This window comes from Hippoglossus hippoglossus, chromosome 16 (genome assembly GCF_009819705.1).
Source record: "Hippoglossus hippoglossus isolate fHipHip1 chromosome 16, fHipHip1.pri, whole genome shotgun sequence".
Lineage (NCBI taxonomy): Eukaryota > Metazoa > Chordata > Actinopteri > Pleuronectiformes > Pleuronectidae > Hippoglossus > Hippoglossus hippoglossus.
In genome coordinates this window covers 14,836,299-14,856,699 of record NC_047166.1, presented here as the reverse complement: position 1 = coordinate 14,856,699, position 20,401 = coordinate 14,836,299, and the positions used below count along the sequence as shown (strand labels likewise).

The following is a 20,401-nucleotide window of genomic DNA, read 5'->3' as shown; positions in this document are numbered from 1 at the left end:
AGTAAGGTTTTCATATAAGCTGCAGTTTATTGAGAGGAAGCCTCCTTTTAATCCACACATGTTTAACAGCAGCCATCCTGGACAGGCCACAGACACACACTCTCACACACACACACGCACACACTCACAGTGCCGCTTCCCCCCCCGGCGGCGGTAGCGGCCGCTGCTCGGCCTTTGTGCGTCAGCAGCTCCCGATCCGGAACCACGTTCGAACCCCGCACATGCGACCAGTCATCGTCAAAGTGTACGACGGGTGCAGCCATGTCCCGGATCAGCCTAACAGCTCCGGGGGAAAGATGAGCGAGCGGCCGGTCTGACAGGCCGCAGCATCCTCCCGGTGTGCCCGCTCACTGCTCCACACACACACGCACACAAACACACACGCACACACACACAATAGCTGCTGCACGGGGCCCACTAGCGGTCACTGTGTCCCGGGACAAAGCAAAACAAACACCCCACATCAGAGAAGCGGGATGAAGCTGTTTACACTCTGTTTCTCAGTCTGAATATATAAAATATTTAAAAAATCAACAATAAAACATAGCTATTTAATATTTTCTACAAACTAAAATAGTTCAAATGTTGCTAAATTGAGCAAGACCACGTTTACACCGATGTCAAGTGTGTGTGGTTTTTGCATTGTGGTTGTTAATATTATTCGAGTCTTTTATATTGTATTTGTGCTTTTGCATCTGAATGTCATGCCAATATTGAAATTGGGGAAGAAATTAGAGATAGAGAGAAACAGTGCCTCCTGTGGTTGAGACATGAACCATCCACGCATCTCTACAGTCAACAGCCTCCTGTGTTTCCCATGGCAACGGACTCATAACAAACAGAGAGGCCTCAGCAGCTTCCTCTGAGCTGACTGACCCAGATTGTCCCACAGGGCTTTGACTTAAAGATGAGTTCACCTCTGTCCACGCTGAAGAAAACGAGACGCGCTCCCCTGCAGGGCCACAGTGAGCAATGGTAGGTTCATCGCTGCACACGAGCACAGTGTAACGTTATTGTACAAACAGAGAGGCCTCAGCAGCCTCCTCTGAGCTGACTGATCCACACGGTCACACAGAGCTTGGACTTAACACATTGATACACAAGCTATGCAAAACCCTTCTAATGCACAACATGGGTCGAAAAATTACCCGTATTCATTTCCTTTGCTATTTCATGCATGGCTGGGTGTTTCTAAGCTAAATTCTTTGATTGCTTATTCTTCGTTCTTCATTTAGGAGAAGGCTCCTTTGATGACATAAAAGATGAGTCTCTTATATCATCAAAGAACAAAGTATAGGTCCTCAGCATCAGAGAATTCAGACTCAGAATCAAGACCAAGAATTGCCTCCTCAGTTTCCTCATCCAGTTCTTCATACATTATCTTAATGACGATGTTAACTGTAAGTCTGAATAAAGAAAATCAAAAGCATATTTTCAAATGCATATCAATCAGTCTATTAAGTATATACTGTTATATTTCGGGTTTTATTTTGTGGATCTAGCTATGGTTAGCTAGCCAGAAGAGAAGCTAGCTAACTAACAGCTAGTAGGAATTGTACATATTTCTCTTTCTCACTAGTAATGGATTGTTAAATAAGACTTACATGCATCAGATGTGCAAAAGCAGCTGTGTGAAATGAATAAATACTGTATGTGTCATTTTGACCCATGTGTTTAAAAGTGATGTAGAAATACAAAATATACGTTTGTTTATAAAGTAAGACAGGAAAAAGGAAAATAATGATTTGTGGTAATCAAAAACAAGATTTAATGAATACTTAGAATATTAAATGATAAAAACATTTTTTTTCAAATATATAGCAAAGAAACATTCATGCATGAAATAACAGGAAAAGAATATGGGTGATACAATAAGGATTTTTATTCGAAAAGTAACAAAGGAAACATTTTAATAAGGATTTGTGATGATCGGGTAATACCTGAAATACTGAATGAAGAAATTCATTCACTGCAAAGATATAGAAAAATAAAAACTTTTGACCCATGTTGTGTATCAAAGGGTTAAAGATGAGTTCACCTCTGACCATGCTGAAGAAAATGAAACGCGCTCCCCTGCAGGGCCACAGTGAACAATGGTAGGTTCATCGCTGCACATGAGCGCAGTGTCGCTGTAACTTTATTGTACAAACAGAGAGCGTGTGCATTCATCTGTCTCTGACCCGCAGGAGCAGAGGAAAACTGCCTTTCAGGAGGAATCTGTTAAAAGGTATGGGCTCGTCAAATCTAACGCTAAACAGAAAAGCAAACACTGCACTCACGGGTTATTACAACAGACGTTACCATCAGAAGTAATCAGATACTTTAATGAAAAAATAGCACACTGTAAAACCCAAAGTAAAAGTAACAAGTAAAATCAGGAAAATGCACGGACAGTATCAAAAGTTGAAGAACTAAAATGTGTCTATTAGACCTGTATATAGGTTTCAGATCATATTATATATAAGTATAGTATATATAGTATATATAGTATATATATATACTATATATATATATCAGTTTGTAAAACTTACAAATCTAGAGATATAGAGATCTAACACAGTACTTGACTAAATGTACTCAGTTACCTTCCACATTTTCATATAACTCTATACTAACGTTTTACTTTAAATATCCAGCAGCTTTCACACGTCTTTGTAATGTGATTTTTCAGAGATTCAGTCAGAGCTTGTGGATGATGATGATGATTCATCTGATCCAAATCCTCCCAAACCCTGTCACAATCCAGCCGCCACAAAACCAAAAGCCCCATTGAAGAAAGGTACACGTTACACAAAGTTAGTTATTCCAAAGCAAAGTAAATGTTCTTTACTGTGATACAAATTCAAAATCTAACGTCTAACTCCAGGTGCTCCACCGAGCGACCTTGAGCTCATGTCTGCCATGATGCAGCGGGTGACCCTGCTGGAGAAACAAGTGAGGGGCCAAGCCCAGGAGCTGGAACACAAGGTGAACACACACCTCCTCCAGATCAACAATGAAACAGCAGCAGTATATTGAAAATCACTGAAACGTGTCACACACCCCAACTTCATATTTTCATTTTTAAAGGATAAAAAGATCTCAGTTTTGGAGGAGAAGCTGCGGGATCAGAAGGAATCAGGTAATCATCTTCCACATGCCCGGACCTGAGTTTGATATAAACAGATGAAATGATTTTTGACTTGATCCTGTAGAGCGAGGTCGTGATCCTGCAGAGCGTGGCAGAGATGATCTTGAAAGAAGGTGCCAAGAACTGCAGAATCAAGTGCATGAAATGGAGGCAAGTGGATTAAATGCACGATTTCAATAATGTGTCTTTATATTGTGGTGAAACCAAACTGAGATCTACTTGTTGCTGTCCCGCAGAGCTTTCTAAAAGACTATGGTTTGACCTGGGTGGGGGATGGAGAGAGCAGTGATTCAGCCGAGTGTACGCAGACGCACAGCTCAGGTAGAGACCACCTCATCTTCACAGGCCCTGAGCTTTTCTGCAAACATCACGCAGGGCTACAATTCTGCATCGATCAAATACTGTATATCTTTTCTTTGCAGGCACATCTGGGGTCAGGGATTTCCACATGAACTTCAACCTCGTGCTGCAGAGGATCAAGGAGCTGAACATCCTCGCAGGGGAGGGGGAGTCTTATGTGCGGTCGACAGCCACAGGGGCCCAGCTCGCACGAAAGGATCCTGTCCACCTGAGGCTGTACAGCAACGGCATCGTCATGTTCGATGGTCCTTTCCGCTCATATCAGGAGCACAGCACCCAGGTTTGCAAAGTGAAACTTTAAAGGAGAAAAATGCAAATATCAATCTGGGAACTCTGATGGTTCATACAGTCTTTCGTTGGCGTTTGCAGCAGTGCATGCAGGATCTGATGGACGGGTATTTTCCATCTGAGCTTCAGGACCGATTTCCAGACGGTGTTCCCTTTCAGGTGAGTCTGTTTCTTTCCGTACCCCAGCAAGCAAATGGGTGAATTTGTGACTTATTCGAATCCTCTTCTGCAGCTTCACGACAGGCGAGATGAAGAGTTTATCTTCAGGCCAGCGTGGGATCAATTCCCTGGCAACGGACGGGCTGTCTATGGGGAGAAAGATGATGCTTCAAATGTTGCCAGCTTTAAAACTCAAGGTCTTTTTTTGGAAAACATCACTGGGATACTCGCCCCCCAAAAAAATCAAGCCTGAAATCCCTCCTTTCATTCTTATGTTTTTTTCTTTCTTCTGGTTCTCAGGGAGGAAACTGACCACGGATCAGTTCCTGAGTAGGATGCCCAAGGTGGTGGTTAAGGCCGGTCGAGTGATAGATATCAGGGAATCACTGAGAGCAACCCTGCAGGTGAGAGGACGGAAAACATCCAACTCACTACACATCCCTTTGTGTATACTGTATATATATGCTGTCTTGAGAGATCATCACCACAGCAGCTGTCTAGTCTGTCTGTAGTTGTACTTATATATGATGTCCATTATCTAACAAGCACTTTCTCCAGGGTTCATCTGCTGCCCAGAGCAGCAACTCAGCGATCCTCATAGACACAGCAGCACTGCAGGCGATGGAACAGAGGTATGAACAGTTTATCCTTCATTACATGAGCACACTGATTGGATTCTTTTTTTTTTTATATTTATATTGTGAATCCTGAAAACCCTTTATTTGTCACTCAACTGACAAATAATTGATTTACCTAATTGCTTTTAAATGTTTCCTATTGTTTGCCTTAAATCATTTTTAACTTGTAAAGCACCTCGTAATTGTGTTTTGAAAAGTTGCTATATTAATAAAGTTTATCCTTACCGTTTGATATCATGCATTAAGACAATCAAATAAATAGATCAATAGAAATGGATTTTAAATCATAAAGGATATTCCAATATTTATTTAAGTTGAAAAATGCCTAGCATAAAATGATGCAAAGATCTGGAATATTTCCATTTAATTCAAAGGAACTGCCATGAAAAAACAAGGGTTTGGGTTTGATATAACTCAGTATAAGCATCATGTATGGTTTGTTTAGATACAAGATGTCAAACAGGTGTGAAAATCATTTTATAATGTTACAACCATGTAGACATTAGAAGGAATAAACAGGGTTTAAGGGGTTTGAAGGAAACTGCTAAATCCCCTTTGTGATGTAAAGGCTGATTAAAATCTCTTTCTGGCGACGATGACTGATCGTCGAGATTACTGTATGTGCTGGTTAAAAGAAATAGGGCAGGGTCCTCATGACCAGCCGGGGCTCAGTAGCGTGTGATGGGGCCTCGGATTCAGCTCTGTGACCTCCTTCAGGAATCTGAGACAGTCAAAGACATATTACATATTCAAGTGTGTTTGATTTTTATGTCTCGCACTGCCGCTGGTAAGCTTTTGTTCAAGTCCGAATATACAGTGTCATGTCATCAGCCAAAAAACATGTCAGCTGCCCCTCCTTTGATTTGCATGATGTATTTCTACTTAAAGTTATTACAACATGTGACAGTTCAGTGCTGTTGTTACTGTCCACACTCAGACTGCAGGCGTCCAGCTCTGACCGGCCATCGTCAGCCCATGACATCATCACGCTCAAGGTGAAGGCCGAGGATGGGGATCATACTTACGTGTTGACGATGGGCTTCTCGGAGACAATCGGCCACCTGCGACAGTACCTGGACAAACACAGGTGAGGGGAGAACACATCCTCCTGTTCATGTGACCTTCTCTGTCTCAGTAACCATAGTAACACTGGTTGATTGTTTCTTACCACAGAGGTGGTGGGCTCCCTGGTTATGACATCATCAGTGCGTACCCACAGTGCTGCTATGAAGACAACAGCAGGACGCTACAATCGTGCGGCCTCACGACTAATGCTACCCTGCTGCTAAGAAGGAGACAACACCCTCAGCCACTGACTGCAGTCAAACAAATCCACCTATAAACTATTGTGTATGACTTGTTTTCTCTTTCATAACAGGCGTGTCGTCATGGGAACATAACAGATGTAAGAAATATTGACGATGGCTCTATTCCATTCAAGTGCTCAAGACCAGGGCCCTGAAACTGAAGCTGCTAAATGGAATTGAGCCATCAATGATCTTATTATTTACACATGCTTTTCCTATTGTGTCAAAATGACTTCACTGAAAAGATTTGGATGCGTTTTTTTCTCTAAATTTAAAAACCTATCACACAATTCTATCTTACACCAGGGGATAACAATTAAATCAAATACATTTGAAAGAACAAGAAAAGTTGAAAGTCTTTATTTCTAAAATATGCAAATACAAACAAGGACCAAAGTATGAAAATATAAACATCTTTTTCCCTTTCGCAAAACATTTGAGATGTTAAGTTAAGGCATGCGGAACCTGACTTTTCCAAAAAGCAATTTTGTGCTACTCGAGTTTCAAGGTCCCATGAAATGAAAAAAAACAAAAAATGGCTTGTGTGTCCCTGGGTGCGTCGTTCTGTATACTTTGCCAAAAAGTCATCATTGCATATGTTTGTACTAAAATCCCTTTCTCTTCCTGTAAAGTGTCAAGTTTTCTTTATTAATGGCTTATCTTGCACTCAGGGTAAAAATAAAATCCCAGTGAGTGTGACATGATCAGAGATTTAGGGTTGATCCAGCCAACCCCTCACATCCACATCATCACCACATGGGATTAAAACACGTCCCTCTGTCACCTAGAGACAGTGACCGTTCCTCAGTGACGGCTGCCTGCACACGGAACACCACAGAAGACAATAACAATCTTAAAGCCACTTCATGGGACCTTTACACAAAGTTGATGCCAGGTTTGCGCAAACATTAGAACATTATTAGAACAACACATTAGGGCCCAAAACACTTTCACACTGAGTTGTCAATGCAAACAGAAACAATAAATAATACTGAGGATTAATACTGGTTCTCAGGCATTCACTTATCAAACACTCTGTCAAAGCCGTCAACTGAAATGTACAGTGAACTGAAGTTATTCATCTACACTGAGCCGACTCTACAAACATCACCCGGACTAATGAGTATTATTTCACTTCATATATCTACTAGGAAAAAACAAAAAAGAAGGAAGGTGGCCTCCACACGCTCTGTGACGCGGCCCCTCGGTTATCTGCTACATTCAGAGTCAGGGAATGTATAGACTATCCTACTGGTTTAACACTCTGAGAGAGAGAAAGTCAAAATGGAAGAGTCTGCTGCACACAGCCCTTGTGTGGTTGGTCTAGAAATGAGTGAGCATTGCGGTTGCAGATGTGACAGAAAGGCACTTTGTGGTGTTTCATTCCGAACGAGTCGTGCAGCAGAGAGGAGCGTTCACAAACATTCAGAGACTTGCACAACTGCCTCGACCAGAGTTCTCTTTGGTTATAAAACTGTTTTAGGCCTGTTGGTGTCGGAAGCTGAATTGGTATTAAACCGCCCAAGTTGCTTTTTTTTTTGCTAATGTTACTGTGTCCACCATTTTAAATAATGGGAAGTTAGCAACATTTCTTTGTGAATACTGTTAAAAGCACAAGGTTTAAGTATTTTCAGTTGATTGTCAACCATTTCTTGGATAATTCCCCTCGGGAGGGAAATTAAGATTTAAATAAATTATACATGTGGGACTTCTACACAAAGAGTCGTCCCCTAGAATAAAACAAAAAGTATAAGACTGTTTGGTAACCGACAGTATCATGTCATCATCATTAAAAAACACATACACACTATGCTTAAAGGATCAAGTATTAGAGGTAAGTTATTTTCTGTTAGCCCTTGGACAGAAATAGATGAACTCACTGGGGGGAAGGGAGGCTTCTGAGCTACAGGCAGACTTGAGACTCCACGTTCAGTCAGTTGAGAGAAGCACAAGCGAAACCATTTGGGCTTTCCTCTGTCCTCATTTTAAGAAAATGTAAATCCAGTCCTCTGTCTGATATTCAGTAACTATAGGCATTAAAGACAGGCTCGTTTTAGAAGCTTCGGAAGCGAAGAGGAGCTTCTGCAAGTTTCCCCCGTCACCTGGGTGGGTGGGAGGGTTATTGGGTGATGCAGTTTTCTCCCATGTCCTGTGCATAACGGTCCAGTATTACGTTACGCAGTTCTTCAACGTCTCGGCGGAGCTGTTGAGCTTCGACCAGCTTCTTCTGCAGCACCTCTGGACTCATCCAGTCCTCAGCCTGCTCTGCCAGTTGTGAAGGCGCTGGAAAAAACAAAAACCATGACCCTGATTTATGTCGGTAAGCATCTAAAAAGCCCATTTTATACTCCTGTGTTGAGTTAACACTGTAGCCTGACTGTAACTAAACATCACAGTGAAGACTCTGCGTCTATCCTACAGTTAACCTTAACTTTTCATAACACTCATAATTTTACAATGTACCACAAAACCAACAACAGCTCAACTCAAGCAGTGCTTACATGTGAGACCAAGCAGCAGGGAGAGGTTTGGGTCCTGTCCCTGCGCTCTCTGGGTGAGGATGCTGCACAGGGAGCGCAGGTCACTGAGGCAGGAGGCGATCTCTACATGGAGCCTCTGTGTGAGACGAGCCCCGGCGGGCTGCAGGGCAGAGGAGGCCTGGTTACTGCTCCTCTGCTCTGGATCGCTCATCTTCTCCTGCAGCGTCAGATTCCGCTCCATCAGTTCTTGGTTCTGGGCTGACAGCTGAAACACAGGAGGGAACATCAATCTCTGTGCACAGAAACATGATCATTTTTAAGGATTAGTCTATCTCACCTCCTTCATGGCTGTGTGGAGCTCCAACACATTCTGCTCTTTGGCCAGCACGTCTCCTCTGAGAGCCTGAGAGCTGTTGTCTTCCTGAGATATCTGCTGCTCCAAAGACTGCAAACACAAACAGACAATGACTCACACGTATTGAGCTGAGAATGTAAACAGTGCAGACAAAAACTGTGACGATATAAACACCTGGATTTGAGAGCCGAGTTGTTCCATCATTCGGTGTTGCTTCTCAATGACCTGCACAAAGAAGAACGGAACTTTAAAAGACTAATTTGCTCCTCAGAACTGCTCTGTGAGACTTAAAAAGCCGTAAAGTACCATTTGTGCTGCTTAATTATGATAATAATCTATAGCTTTAATGTTTACAGTCGTATAATATATCATGTGTGCTCACTTTGGTTGAGAAATTAAAGCAGATTCACACGTACCAAAGGTTACCAGAGCTAAACTGACTCCTGTCGCCTATTCCTACTATTTAAATATCAAATAATGTTTATCTTTCTGCCTTTTCTACAGGACTTTAAAACCGTTACATTAGCTTCACTGAAATCGTGTGTTTGACTGGAGGTGTTTGCTTTGCAGCTGAAAAAAACAGCAGCAAAGAAAGCATGATTCTGAGAAAAGAGCCTCTACACTATGAAAGGTTAATTCGAGCCATGCTAACAAATATTACTGAGATAAGATAAAGATGTTCTAGCCTCTGATGCTGTGACTCGGTTTAACCACAACAGAGACACTTCCTCAGAAATGAGCACTTCTGGTTTCTTCACATTTCACTGAGCAGTCATTTCCCCTAAGCTCACCCACTCACATGAACTTTTTGAAACTGAAGTCACTGGACTCAAACATTCAAATGTCAGAACTGCAGTTAGTTTGAAGGATTTATGCATTTTAAGTTTGGAGTACTGATTTAAACATGTTCACTCTTACTTTTAGTATTTTGTGGCTTTCAAATATAAAGTGAGCACACAAGATTTTTCAGGGAGGTCGCTCAGAATAACGTTAATAACAACAACACACCTTTTTGAGTCTTTGATGTTCCTCTCTCAAACCGTTGTTCTCTCCTCTGAGCTTCTCGATATCCAAAGAAGGCAGCCGGGCTCCGTCCTCTAGGCCCTGCTGCACCCGCTGCTGCATACTGATGAGGACAGAAATAAAAACACAGAGAGCATTATGCAGGGTTACTAACGTTTCTTTGTGCACGCACAGAGTGAAGAGAACAGACATGCCTTTTGGGAAGATTGTACATGGAGATCAGACTGCGTGTGTGTTTGTGTGTGTGAGAACATACTCAGTGATGGTGGTCAGCAGGTCTCTCTCCCTGCGTTTCTGCTCCTCCAGCAGCGCGTCTTTCTCCCTCAGTTGTGAGCGCGTCGTCTCTAGACAGGCCTCCAATTCTTTTGCTCTCTCCTGTAGTTGGGCTGCCTGCTGTTCAGCCTCCAGGAGCTGATATGAAAAACCAAACATGTGTCCCCATTTAATACATTTAACACCTTGATCCGAGTAAATCAGAGCAGACAGAATAAGAAGGCATGAAATTAGGCAGAACTCTCCCAACCTGCTTGTTCTGGCTCTGGTAATCCTCCAAGGTGGGCAGGTCGGCTAGGTAGCGCTCCAGAGTCTCAATACGCTGCTGGTTCTCTCTCTTCAGCTCCGCCTCCTTCTGGCACTTCTTCTTCAAGTTGCTGATGTGTTTGTCTCGGCTGCGGATCTGCAAACACAGGCAAACGTGGTAAGTGGGATAATATGATCCAGATGTATTAGATGTTACAACCATGGTGAGTGGGAAAAGTAATTGAGAGAACATGCTGCCTTTTAAAGAAACCACATTAGCATTGTTAAATATTTGTCTATGATTATGAGAATTTATTAAAGTTAAAATTTATTGCAACATGTATGATCTACTTATGTGTAGGATATTTGAGTGATTTACTAAAAGCTTCTCTACATTATCAAAATAAACAAAGGGAAGAAGATAAAGAGCAGAAATAAAAGTGGACAGATTATAAACTCTGACATCGTCATTAAAATTTAACAATGTCATATCTGTTATGACACTGATTTGCTTTGTATGTTAGGGAGGCGTGTTAGGAACTAACCCTCTCTTCCTGTTTCTTCATCTCTTCTGCGTGTCTCTCACATGTCTCCTTCAGACAGTCAGTTAGTCGCCGCGTCTCTGCTTCAACTGCTCCCAGTCTGCGCTCGGCCTCCACTTTCTCCAGGGCAACGCAGTCTGTGCGCTCAGCAAACTGTGCTCGCAGGAATGCATTCTCTCTTTGAGCCTCCTGGGGAGTCACCGTGTGATACAAAAGTTTCAGTGAAAGTTCTTCGGGTAATTTGTCTGTCAAGGGTGATGACAGCGTAACACAGTGTTCTCATTGTTGTTTGTGAGGAGACAGAGCATGTTTTCACTAACCTGTAGCCTCAGCATGAACATATCCCCATAAGAAGCCCCTCGACCCAAGAGGGCTCCATGGACCTGCAGCTCGCTTTCCCTCAGACGCTGCTCCATCTGGGACATGTGCTGCTTTTGTCTGCATCACAACCAGGCCCAACCAACAGCAACACAAGAACAACAACAATACAGTCAACAACACTGTGAAAAAAAACCTGGGAAGTGAGGCCTCTGGGGATCAGAGACATAAAATACTTTAATATTAATTTAATTTAAAACCTCTCATCTGTCAACTCTTCAACTTTGTGTGTCACCAAAACAATGATATCCAATTTTTGAGAGTAAATTCTTATTCGTCTTTCTGTGAATTATAATCAAAGAATCACATAAACATTCCCTGTATCTTCCCTCCGTAAAGCGTCCCCACATGAGCAGTAAAATGATGAGAAACACTTGCCTCTCGATGATGAGCTCCTTCTCCTTTAACAGACTCTCGCTGGCTTTAACCAGCGCGTCCCACTTGCCAGACTCTGAGTGAATGGGGTTTGAGTACAGAGACGTATACTGACCCACTCCAGCGCCCAATAACTGTAACATAGAAAGAGCATGTGACACTTGGCGCTGCATCACGTGGAGGAAACATGCAAAGGTGATGAGACGTGAAGATGTGTAAAGTCTTAACCCAGAAAATAAATAAACTATTCATGGCTGACATCCTATCAATTTCTCCTAGCACACTATAAATAGTGGAAAGTACATGCAATACGGGTATTAACAGAAACATACAACTCAAAATAGTTCTCAAAACAAGATGCAAACAGCTCAGTGACTGTAGCTTGCCTTGGACAGAATGACACCCGATCAAACCGTTTTACAGGAAAGCGGTCGCCTGACGACAGTAACAGGGTGAAGAACAACACTATCGATTTTTAATGGCTATCACAAAAGGTAAATAAAACTAGAGTATCAAGTGGTGCCAATCTCTCTTTAGAGTAGAATGTAATTCCACCTCAGTGACTATTTAAAGTCTTTCTTCCCACACACACTGAAGGCACAGCGGAGAGTCGCTATAATCTGCTGCTCTAAAGAATTTGTCCAGTACCACAAATGAATGAATGCTGCACTCAAATCACAGCTTTGGGAGCGTTCATAGAGTTAAGACAACATCACGACTTGCTTCAAAGACTAAAATGTAAAAATCCCCTATGGGCCCCATAAGATTTTTCATTTGAAAATTCTTTCCAGGGTTAGTACAAAAAACATCTCCCTAAGTTGATATAAAAGGGTTTTTAGTTTTTTGTTTTTCCTTCCTCTTGTTGAGGGTTAAGTTCAGAGGATGTCACACCTTGTTAAAGCCCTATGAGACAAATTGTGATCTGTGAATATGGGCTATACAAATCAAATTTTATTGATTGATAGATAGTATCTCAAAATGGGTAAAAGGTTTTTGGGAAAGTAGTTCAAGTGATAGTGCGAGTTTATGTGTCAGCACACAGGATGTGGAAGTGCAAACTGTCACTGCAGAGTGACACTAAGTCAGCATCTGCCACAGAGGAAATGAACATTTGAAACTGCAAAGAGCTGTTGTGCAACTTTTTTTTTATTACCGTGTCGTAAAATTTTAATAGAATAGATTTTCTGAATTATACATTGCACTAATAGATAGAGTAATGAAATGTATTTATTTCATGAAAATAACAACAGAGACCAGAATATATGTGGAGGTTCTGGTGATTTTAATTTGGCTGATTTATTGGACACTTCCTGCTTTAAAATAGGACAAGGTGTCTGTGCGCCTTCAGGCTTTGTTTAGTGGAACGTTATATTTCCTGTGTTGACCTATATATGTGTCACGCTCTGGATTTCTGGCCAGACTTCAATGTCGACCGATAACCGACTGCCCCACATGTCTACTCCCATGGTCTTTACGTTATCAAGGTGTTGTTCTCAGAGAATTCTCCTCACCATCATAGCAGCCAAGACAAATACATTTTTGCCACCCAGTCGTGGTAACACATGAGAGAATGACATAAAATGCCTGGCTTCTATACCACGATCTGAAAAGATCAGTTAGGAAACAAGTGAAAATAACTAACACGTAGGTTTGTGTTTCTTTAGCATTAGTGTCGTATCATTTTCTGCTCAGGATGAATCCTTACCTGCATTTGTTCCACTTGCAGACGTAAACTCTCCAGTTGCTGCTTATGCTGCTGTTGCTGCTGCCAGCTGGACAGGTCACTACATCTGTCCTGCCGCAGTGGCTCATAACCCTTGGAGCCGGGATGCTCCCTCAGCAGAGCCTGTGTCTGCAGGCTGAGAGGGCTTGCATAAACTCCAGCAGAGCCCGCTGCACCAGGCTGACCGCCCCTCTGATTAGAGGTTTCTGCTGTGCAGGGAAGCCCAGGCCTGGCTTCAGGCAGAACTTTATAGCTGTGATCCATGCCTCCTCTGTAGGCCTCAGACAGACAGTCTGGGCCGTCTCTAATCCCGCTTGACTGAAATCGGAGTCGGACATCAGGACAGAGCCCCCCCAACAGGGCTGTCTGATTTAGAGTAGGTTCTACAGTAGGAGTGTCAAACCTCTGGCCATCATCCAACCGTGTGTGGTCTGAGGGGAAAAGCGAGTGGTCCAGCCCATTGATGAGGCTGCGGTAGCGGCTCAGGCAATCTGGCTTTGGCCCCACGGGATCAACTCCCACACTGTCCTGAGCGTCCAAGTTGGGCGACGATGCTGACTTGGAAAGAGAGGAAGACTTGGAGGTGGAGCCGCTCTGGGTCCTGGAGCCAGAGGAAGACCTGTGACTCTCAAGCGAGGAGAGGCCGTCCTCCTGGACACATGACTGGGGCTTAGAGGCCGAGGATCCGGCCGTGGATGGCATGACATGTGCAGTGGGAATGGGGATCTGACTGCGGATGGGTTGGAAAGAGGGGCTGCTGCTAGAACTGCAGAAATCTAAAAGTAAAAACAGAAAAGGAGAAACGAAAAATATGAGTGTGACTCTCTCACTATTCACCCTACAGATGCAGCTTGTTAAATCTGTGCACCAATGTGCAGAATATGTAGAACACCACTGCAGGCAATTTCCTCTATTTTCAGTGTGTGATGTAAAGTAGATGCAGCAGGGTTTATGGGTGGCCTACTTTGATGATGAGATGTCACCACTGAAAGAATTAACTGGCTCTGACTGAGTCAACCCAGGGAATAGGCTCATAATAGACTGAAACCAATGGGCAGGGTAAAAAGCTCCATATTACATGATTATGTAACATATGTAATTAATAAAGCTGGTCCTGCCACATGTCTAGCTGTACAAGTAAGACCATCATATTTAAATGTAAAATTTTGTGACAATAGATATGCTGAGTAAAGAATCTTTTAATTTGCATTCACTCAATTATTCTCTTATAGAAATTCACAGAGAAAGAAACCTGAGGTTATTCTACAGAGCACACACCCCATCTACACCAATAGGTAGGCTTAAAAAGTGTTGACTGTCTTCATTTGCAAATCTAAGATATCAACATTTAGGATCAAGATCACAAAAACCAACATACAGACGTCTCCACAAGTCTCCACAAGCCTCGAAACAACTGAAGCAGTCTAACTTCAACACAAACCTGAGATTCTTGCTGATGTCTGGAAACCCGGTATTCACTTGAATGAAACAAGCGTGTGATTAGCCGGGGCATTTTTTCTAAAGTTGAACTTAGGTGAGCTGTAAATCCGAGCAACAGTGCGTCTCCTGCATTTCTGGGTATAGCCTAAACAACTTCTGAAGCTAAAGACCGATGGCCGCGCGTCGGGCAGGCGGGCCCCGTGCCCGAAGCAGTATTGTCCTCCAACAGCCAAACCAGTCTGCACCAACCTCTGACCAAACGCATGAAAAACAGGCACACGCAGGAAAGGTTAGGGGTATTTATAGCCCACCTCTCAAGTTACGGAGTGATCTGTGGGTGCCGCTTATTTAAGCACCTTTCCTCCTCCCACTGCAACACACATCACACACACACACACACACGTGTACACCAAAGTCAAAGGCTGAATGGGATCTGTTTTCCCTGCTCATTTTAGACCACAACTCCATTTCACAAGAAACTCTTTGCAATCACAGGGAGAGATAATATTCAGTAAAAAAAAGGCAAGAATATTACAGAAACAACATCAAGCTTTCAGGAATGTAAAACGTCATATATAATCACAGGAGCCTCTAGGCTTCAATAATTCATGACTAGCAAGAACAAGTCTAAACTGCTCTGTAGGAAGAACTTTTACTAGATGTTTGCTCAACAGAACAGTCGTTCCTGCCTTTGCAAAATATATAACGTGAAAATTACCTACAGCTCTGAATTATTAAGTTTTGATTAACACCAAGTTCCTATCAGTTTGGTTTTCTAAAGCTGCTGAATTTACATGTAAGATTTCCAGTATTGTCTAAAACGGGTCATTATTGTAGCTCAATTTGTGGCTAATTGTCGTGTTGCTAAGCACCAATGTCAGTTGAAGTGCCAGGACACAGATGTATCAGCTCCAGTGGTATTCCTAACACTTGTGGCTAAACAAGAGAAGCCTGCAAGTACTAGTTACATTCATTCCTACATGAAGACAGTGGCTGTAACTGAAATTTATCCAGAGACATGCGGGTTGGACAAAATCAAGTAAACCTAACAATTATTTTGAAGTACAGGGTCTTATAACAAGCTTGAATGCTGTTTCAATCCTTCCAAGAATGTTGTCTTACAAAACCTGACCTGTGGGATTGCATTGTTAGAGGCTGGTGGGATAAGACTTGACGCCTCCAGAAGAAAGTGCCATCAGTTCCTTGAAAAATGTAGAAGACGAGCATCTACTAACACGACGAATTGTTCTTCACAGCCTCTGTGGTTTTGAGAGATTTGGATCGGGTGGCTGGACATGTGAGAGGAGGTGTGCAGAGATCATTTAACTCACCATGGTGATAAGAAAAAGCACCAAACCACGCAGCAGTTTATGAGGGGGAGTACACAGTATCATCTGGCTAACATTTGCACAGGATCCTATAAAACTACCTTATGCACTTCAGCTGACACACCACTGGTCTGACTGATGTGGAAACTGCTGACGAAGAAAAGGAAATTACACATTAATGGCGTCCATTAGGGATGCAGGACAGCTTTTTACCAAAGCCCACACAAGTAAATGTAACTTGGTGCAAAGGGTGAAAAACAGTGACCTGTTTGAGGTTGTTATGAAAGGTTTCCACCTGGCAACCCGTGTATTTTTCAGTCTATTATTTTGCAGTGTTTCCTGTTGTATGGAGACCACCCATCCCAGTTAGCTGTAACCATTCTGATAAGAGTGTGTTCTTTTTTCCACTTGCTGTATATTCAATAATAAATATTGTACAAACACACCAACTCTGCAGGACTTGTGCATTCTCTCCAGTGGGACATTCCCATTTATAACTATGATAATATAAATATAAACGTTGGATGGGACACTTCACACCACAGGCACGGGTACAGTTTCCATTTAGCTTTCCAGTCCTGGTATCCTAACACCCCATCCTCCCAATTAGCCACAACACCAGAGCAGTGCAGCAGAGTCCGGGGGCATTTTTTGGCAAGGAATTTAATCTACCTCTGCAAATCTCCTAATCATGGATTGAGGACCATGGACATTTTGCTTACTCTAAAAATAGCTGAAGAATAACAAGGGAAGACAGTTTTACCAGCCTAATCACAAAGAAGGGAGGGTTGGGGTTAAGTCTGAGGATCATGAGTGGCTCCTCGCTACTTTATACATCATCAATTTACAAGTCAGCTTCAAGTATAGATGACAAACATCTGATAGCCTGTGAAGTGCAAGAATGTGGCAGACTATTACAAAACAAACCTCAACCACCATTAAGGCAAACAACTCTGACTCTATTGGACTCCACCACTGACAGGCAGGCTGCAAAACAATGTTACACAATACTCGCTACAGGCAGAGCGAAGAACGAGCAAAAGTCCTCACCTTCTGTGCTGTCAGATGCTGAGGTGCCAAGACCAGTGTCCCCACTGTCTGATGTTCCAGGCCGGCGGCCAAAGCGACTTTGGAACTTCTCTGACACAGCTGGTGTTTGCCACTCCATGTCAGCGAACCGAGCTAACGTATATTTGAGAGACAGGACAAAGGCAACAGAGGAGGGTATCAACACATGCTGAGCCGACACAGTTTATGTATTTTCACAGCAGCGTGCCAACTTACCCGCTGGTTTGGATTCGATGTATCTCTGTGAGGTTGTCATTCCATACAGGACAACGCGTCACCTGATACGGATGAGGGAAAGTTTCATTATCGTATGGTGCTGACACAGTAACAATACAATTAATGTTGTTTTAGTTTGGAATCACATCAATGGGGATTAGTTAAGGTCTCCTCTTAATAGCTTGGACAAATAACTTGAATGATCATAACTTTATATGTATAGATAGAGGGATAGATAGATAGATAGATAGATAGATAAAATCAAAGCTCAACAATACAAACAATTTACATTTAAAACACATAGCACACATTGACAACAAGCAAAATAGTACAATGCCAATCAAAGACTGCAAATGATGAAACAAAATCTATCTATCTACTCATCATCTAAAACTTATGGAAAAGGAAAATGATGAAAGAAACATAATTACAGCTTTAAAAAACAACAACAATGTACTAAAAGCAATTAAGTAGAAGTTAGTTGTGAGAGATGAGAGAGGAAGTCTAAGTTCCTCAGTTGAAGTGACAACCCTGACAAATACTTCACATTTACAATCCAAATCTCCATTTAGCCTGAAAGGTTTCATTATGAACAAGACACTGAGATGTTGACCGAACTCAACCTGCTCTCTTGCGTCGTACGAACTGAATGTTCGTGGCTTGAGGACAACAGCTGTTAGTTAATGACTGATCTGCTCAGAGATCAAACTCATCTGCCCCTCGACGACGAGCCAGAAACCAAACTCGACCACACTCATCTTGGGTACCAACGAAAATAACGACATGAGCACATCTCTTACATAATCTGTTACACAAACATCTTTATCCCTCCGAGGCTGCGGGAAGTTCCACACCATACGTGTGCAGGCGACTTTAAAGAGATGGACGGATACACGGAGTATTGGCTGCCACGAACTAATCCTCTTCACCAGCTAATTCAGAAAGGAAGTGACTCCCTAACGCTTAACTAGCCGCGGGGAGCTAAGTCAGCTAAACGCGACTAATCGCTAGATTGGATTTGTTTAAAAAAAAGATTTACGCTATGAGATAAAAGCGATAATCATAGTTAGCAACGTTATGGTTGTTTTAAAGCGACAACTTACTCTCCACAGTTTCATCCCCATAACGTTCACATTAGTCCTTGTGATGCTCTGCACCGTTAACCATTTTTGCTAATCCATGGCAAATCTGTTTCCGATTGCTAACAGCTAGCTAACACAAGGCTATCGTTTGCCTAGCTACCTGAGAGAACATTACACATCTGTGAAAGCCCTCGTGCTAACGTTGCTACAGCTAATGTGCCGAGAAGAGGTCAACTTTACCTTTAGTTCCTCATGAAGACAGGGCGAAGGAACAAATCTCGGTTTCAGACTAGTGACCGAAGCTGAATCTGAACCACCCGCTGCTGCTGCTGCTGTTGTTCCGCTAACAAACTGAACTGATCCTCTCCGCTGGCACTGAACCGGCCAACACACAGTGGACGCTTGTTTAACAGCACAGCGCCGCCCGGTCAACACCAACGGCTCGTGTTGTCACGTAGACCGGGTGTTGTTTTTTTCCTACAAGTGAAGTTTGTGCGACCGAAGGAACAGCTGAGGAACTAGAGGGGCGGGGTTCGACTCTTTTGTTTAATTATTTATGTCAATGTAACAAAATATCACCGTGTTCAGGCTGACATGTGACCAGATATCAAAACAGTGACACAAAACGAACCAACCCAGCCAAGATGCATTGAGATGGCACGAATAACCTGGGGAACAAAGGTTCAAAAGTGTTTCAACCTACTGTTTAACATATTATAAAACAGTTTGACACATTATAACACAGTTTTACACATTATAACACAGTATTACATATTATAACTATTATAACATAGTATTACATATTATAAAACAATAAATCACAGCATTACATGTTATAACACGTTAAAACACATTATAACATATTATAACACAGTATTACATATTATATTACAAATTTAACACATTATAGCATAACATAACTAAACTAACACACCCTAAACTAACAGAACCTAACATAACAGAACCTAACCCAGCCTATATCCTCTTTTACATATTACAATGCAACAGACAGTGGTATACATGTTCTTATTGTGGGGCTGGGCATCAAAACAATAACATTAATTATTGCAATATCATTTTTATCAATAGCAATATAGTGAAAGCTCAATATCGATATAATGCTTATGCATTGTGCAAGCACAGTGATGGGGTATAATACATCATCAGTTTTAATGTTCAGTCTCAGATATCTACAATATTTATATCAAACCTTTAATACACCACATGGGTCAAAAGTGACCTGGCTCAATTTTTATTTTCTATATCTTTGCAGTGAATGAATTTCATCATTCAGTATTTCAGGTATTCCCCAATTAACTTGTTTTTGACCATCACAAATCCTTATTTATGTAAATCTTTCCTTTGTTACTTTTTGAATAACTGTATCACTATCCTTCTAATGCACAACATGGCTCAAAAATGGCCCCTATTCATTTCCTGTGTTATTTCATGCATAAGTGTTTCTTTGCTCAATTTTTAAAATAAAATTACTTTATCACTTTATATTTTAAGTATTCATTATATATCTATATCTACCTTTCTTACTTAATGTATATTTTGTATTTCTACATCACTTTTACACACATGGGTCAAAATGACACATACAGTATGTATTCACTACAGAACACCTACCATTTATTTCACACAGCTGCTTTTGCACATCTGATGCATGTCGGTCTTATTTTACAATCCATAACTAGTGAGAAAGAGAAATATGTACAATACTAACTAGCTGTTAGCTGGCTAGCTTCTTTTCTGGCTAGCTAACCATAGCTAGATCAACATAATAAAATTCGAAATATAACAGTATATACTTAATAGACTGATTGATATGCATTTGAAAATATGCTTTTGATTATCTTTATCCAGAGTGTTAGTACGGCTGGTCGCAATCATTTCAGACTTATGGTTGACATGTTCATAAAGATGCTGTATGAAGGACCGAAAGAGGAAAATGAGGAGGCAATTCTTGGTCTTGATTCTGAGTCTG

General features: G+C 41.9%; 2 protein-coding genes across 4 annotated transcripts; one reads left to right on the top strand and one right to left on the bottom strand.

Moving 5' to 3' along the window:
• Positions 1 to 778: 778 nt before the first annotated feature.
• ubxn11 (UBX domain protein 11) lies at positions 779 to 7,040 on the top strand. Its single transcript, XM_034610407.1, has 14 exons — positions 779 to 975; positions 2,187 to 2,227; positions 2,672 to 2,779; positions 2,867 to 2,967; positions 3,070 to 3,123; positions 3,182 to 3,280; positions 3,367 to 3,451; positions 3,553 to 3,770; positions 3,860 to 3,937; positions 4,011 to 4,134; positions 4,238 to 4,341; positions 4,496 to 4,569; positions 5,513 to 5,662; positions 5,749 to 7,040. Exons 1-14 carry the CDS (start codon positions 908 to 910, stop codon positions 5,915 to 5,917), a joined length of 1,473 nt encoding a protein of 490 aa, XP_034466298.1. The 5' UTR covers positions 779 to 907; the 3' UTR covers positions 5,918 to 7,040.
• Positions 6,227 to 18,837, bottom strand: cep85 (centrosomal protein 85). 3 transcript variants are annotated; one of them, XM_034610396.1, is made up of 14 exons: positions 18,652 to 18,837; positions 17,330 to 17,391; positions 17,096 to 17,227; positions 13,260 to 14,053; positions 11,558 to 11,688; positions 11,122 to 11,239; positions 10,805 to 10,990; positions 10,264 to 10,416; positions 9,997 to 10,151; positions 9,726 to 9,843; positions 8,892 to 8,942; positions 8,700 to 8,807; positions 8,384 to 8,627; positions 6,227 to 8,165 (listed from the first exon to the last, which is right to left on the bottom strand). In XM_034610396.1, exons 2-14 carry the CDS (start codon positions 17,367 to 17,369, stop codon positions 8,002 to 8,004), a joined length of 2,394 nt encoding a protein of 797 aa, XP_034466287.1. In that variant the 5' UTR covers positions 17,370 to 17,391; positions 18,652 to 18,837; the 3' UTR covers positions 6,227 to 8,001. The 3 variants fall into 3 exon arrangements, with proteins under 3 accessions (XP_034466287.1, XP_034466289.1, XP_034466288.1); XM_034610397.1 differs by lacking the exon at positions 18,652 to 18,837 and adding an exon at positions 18,130 to 18,281 and having other exon boundaries at positions 7,586 to 8,165; XM_034610398.1 differs by lacking the exons at positions 17,096 to 17,227; positions 17,330 to 17,391; positions 18,652 to 18,837 and adding an exon at positions 14,719 to 14,977.
• Between the last annotated feature and the right edge of the window lie 1,564 nt (positions 18,838 to 20,401).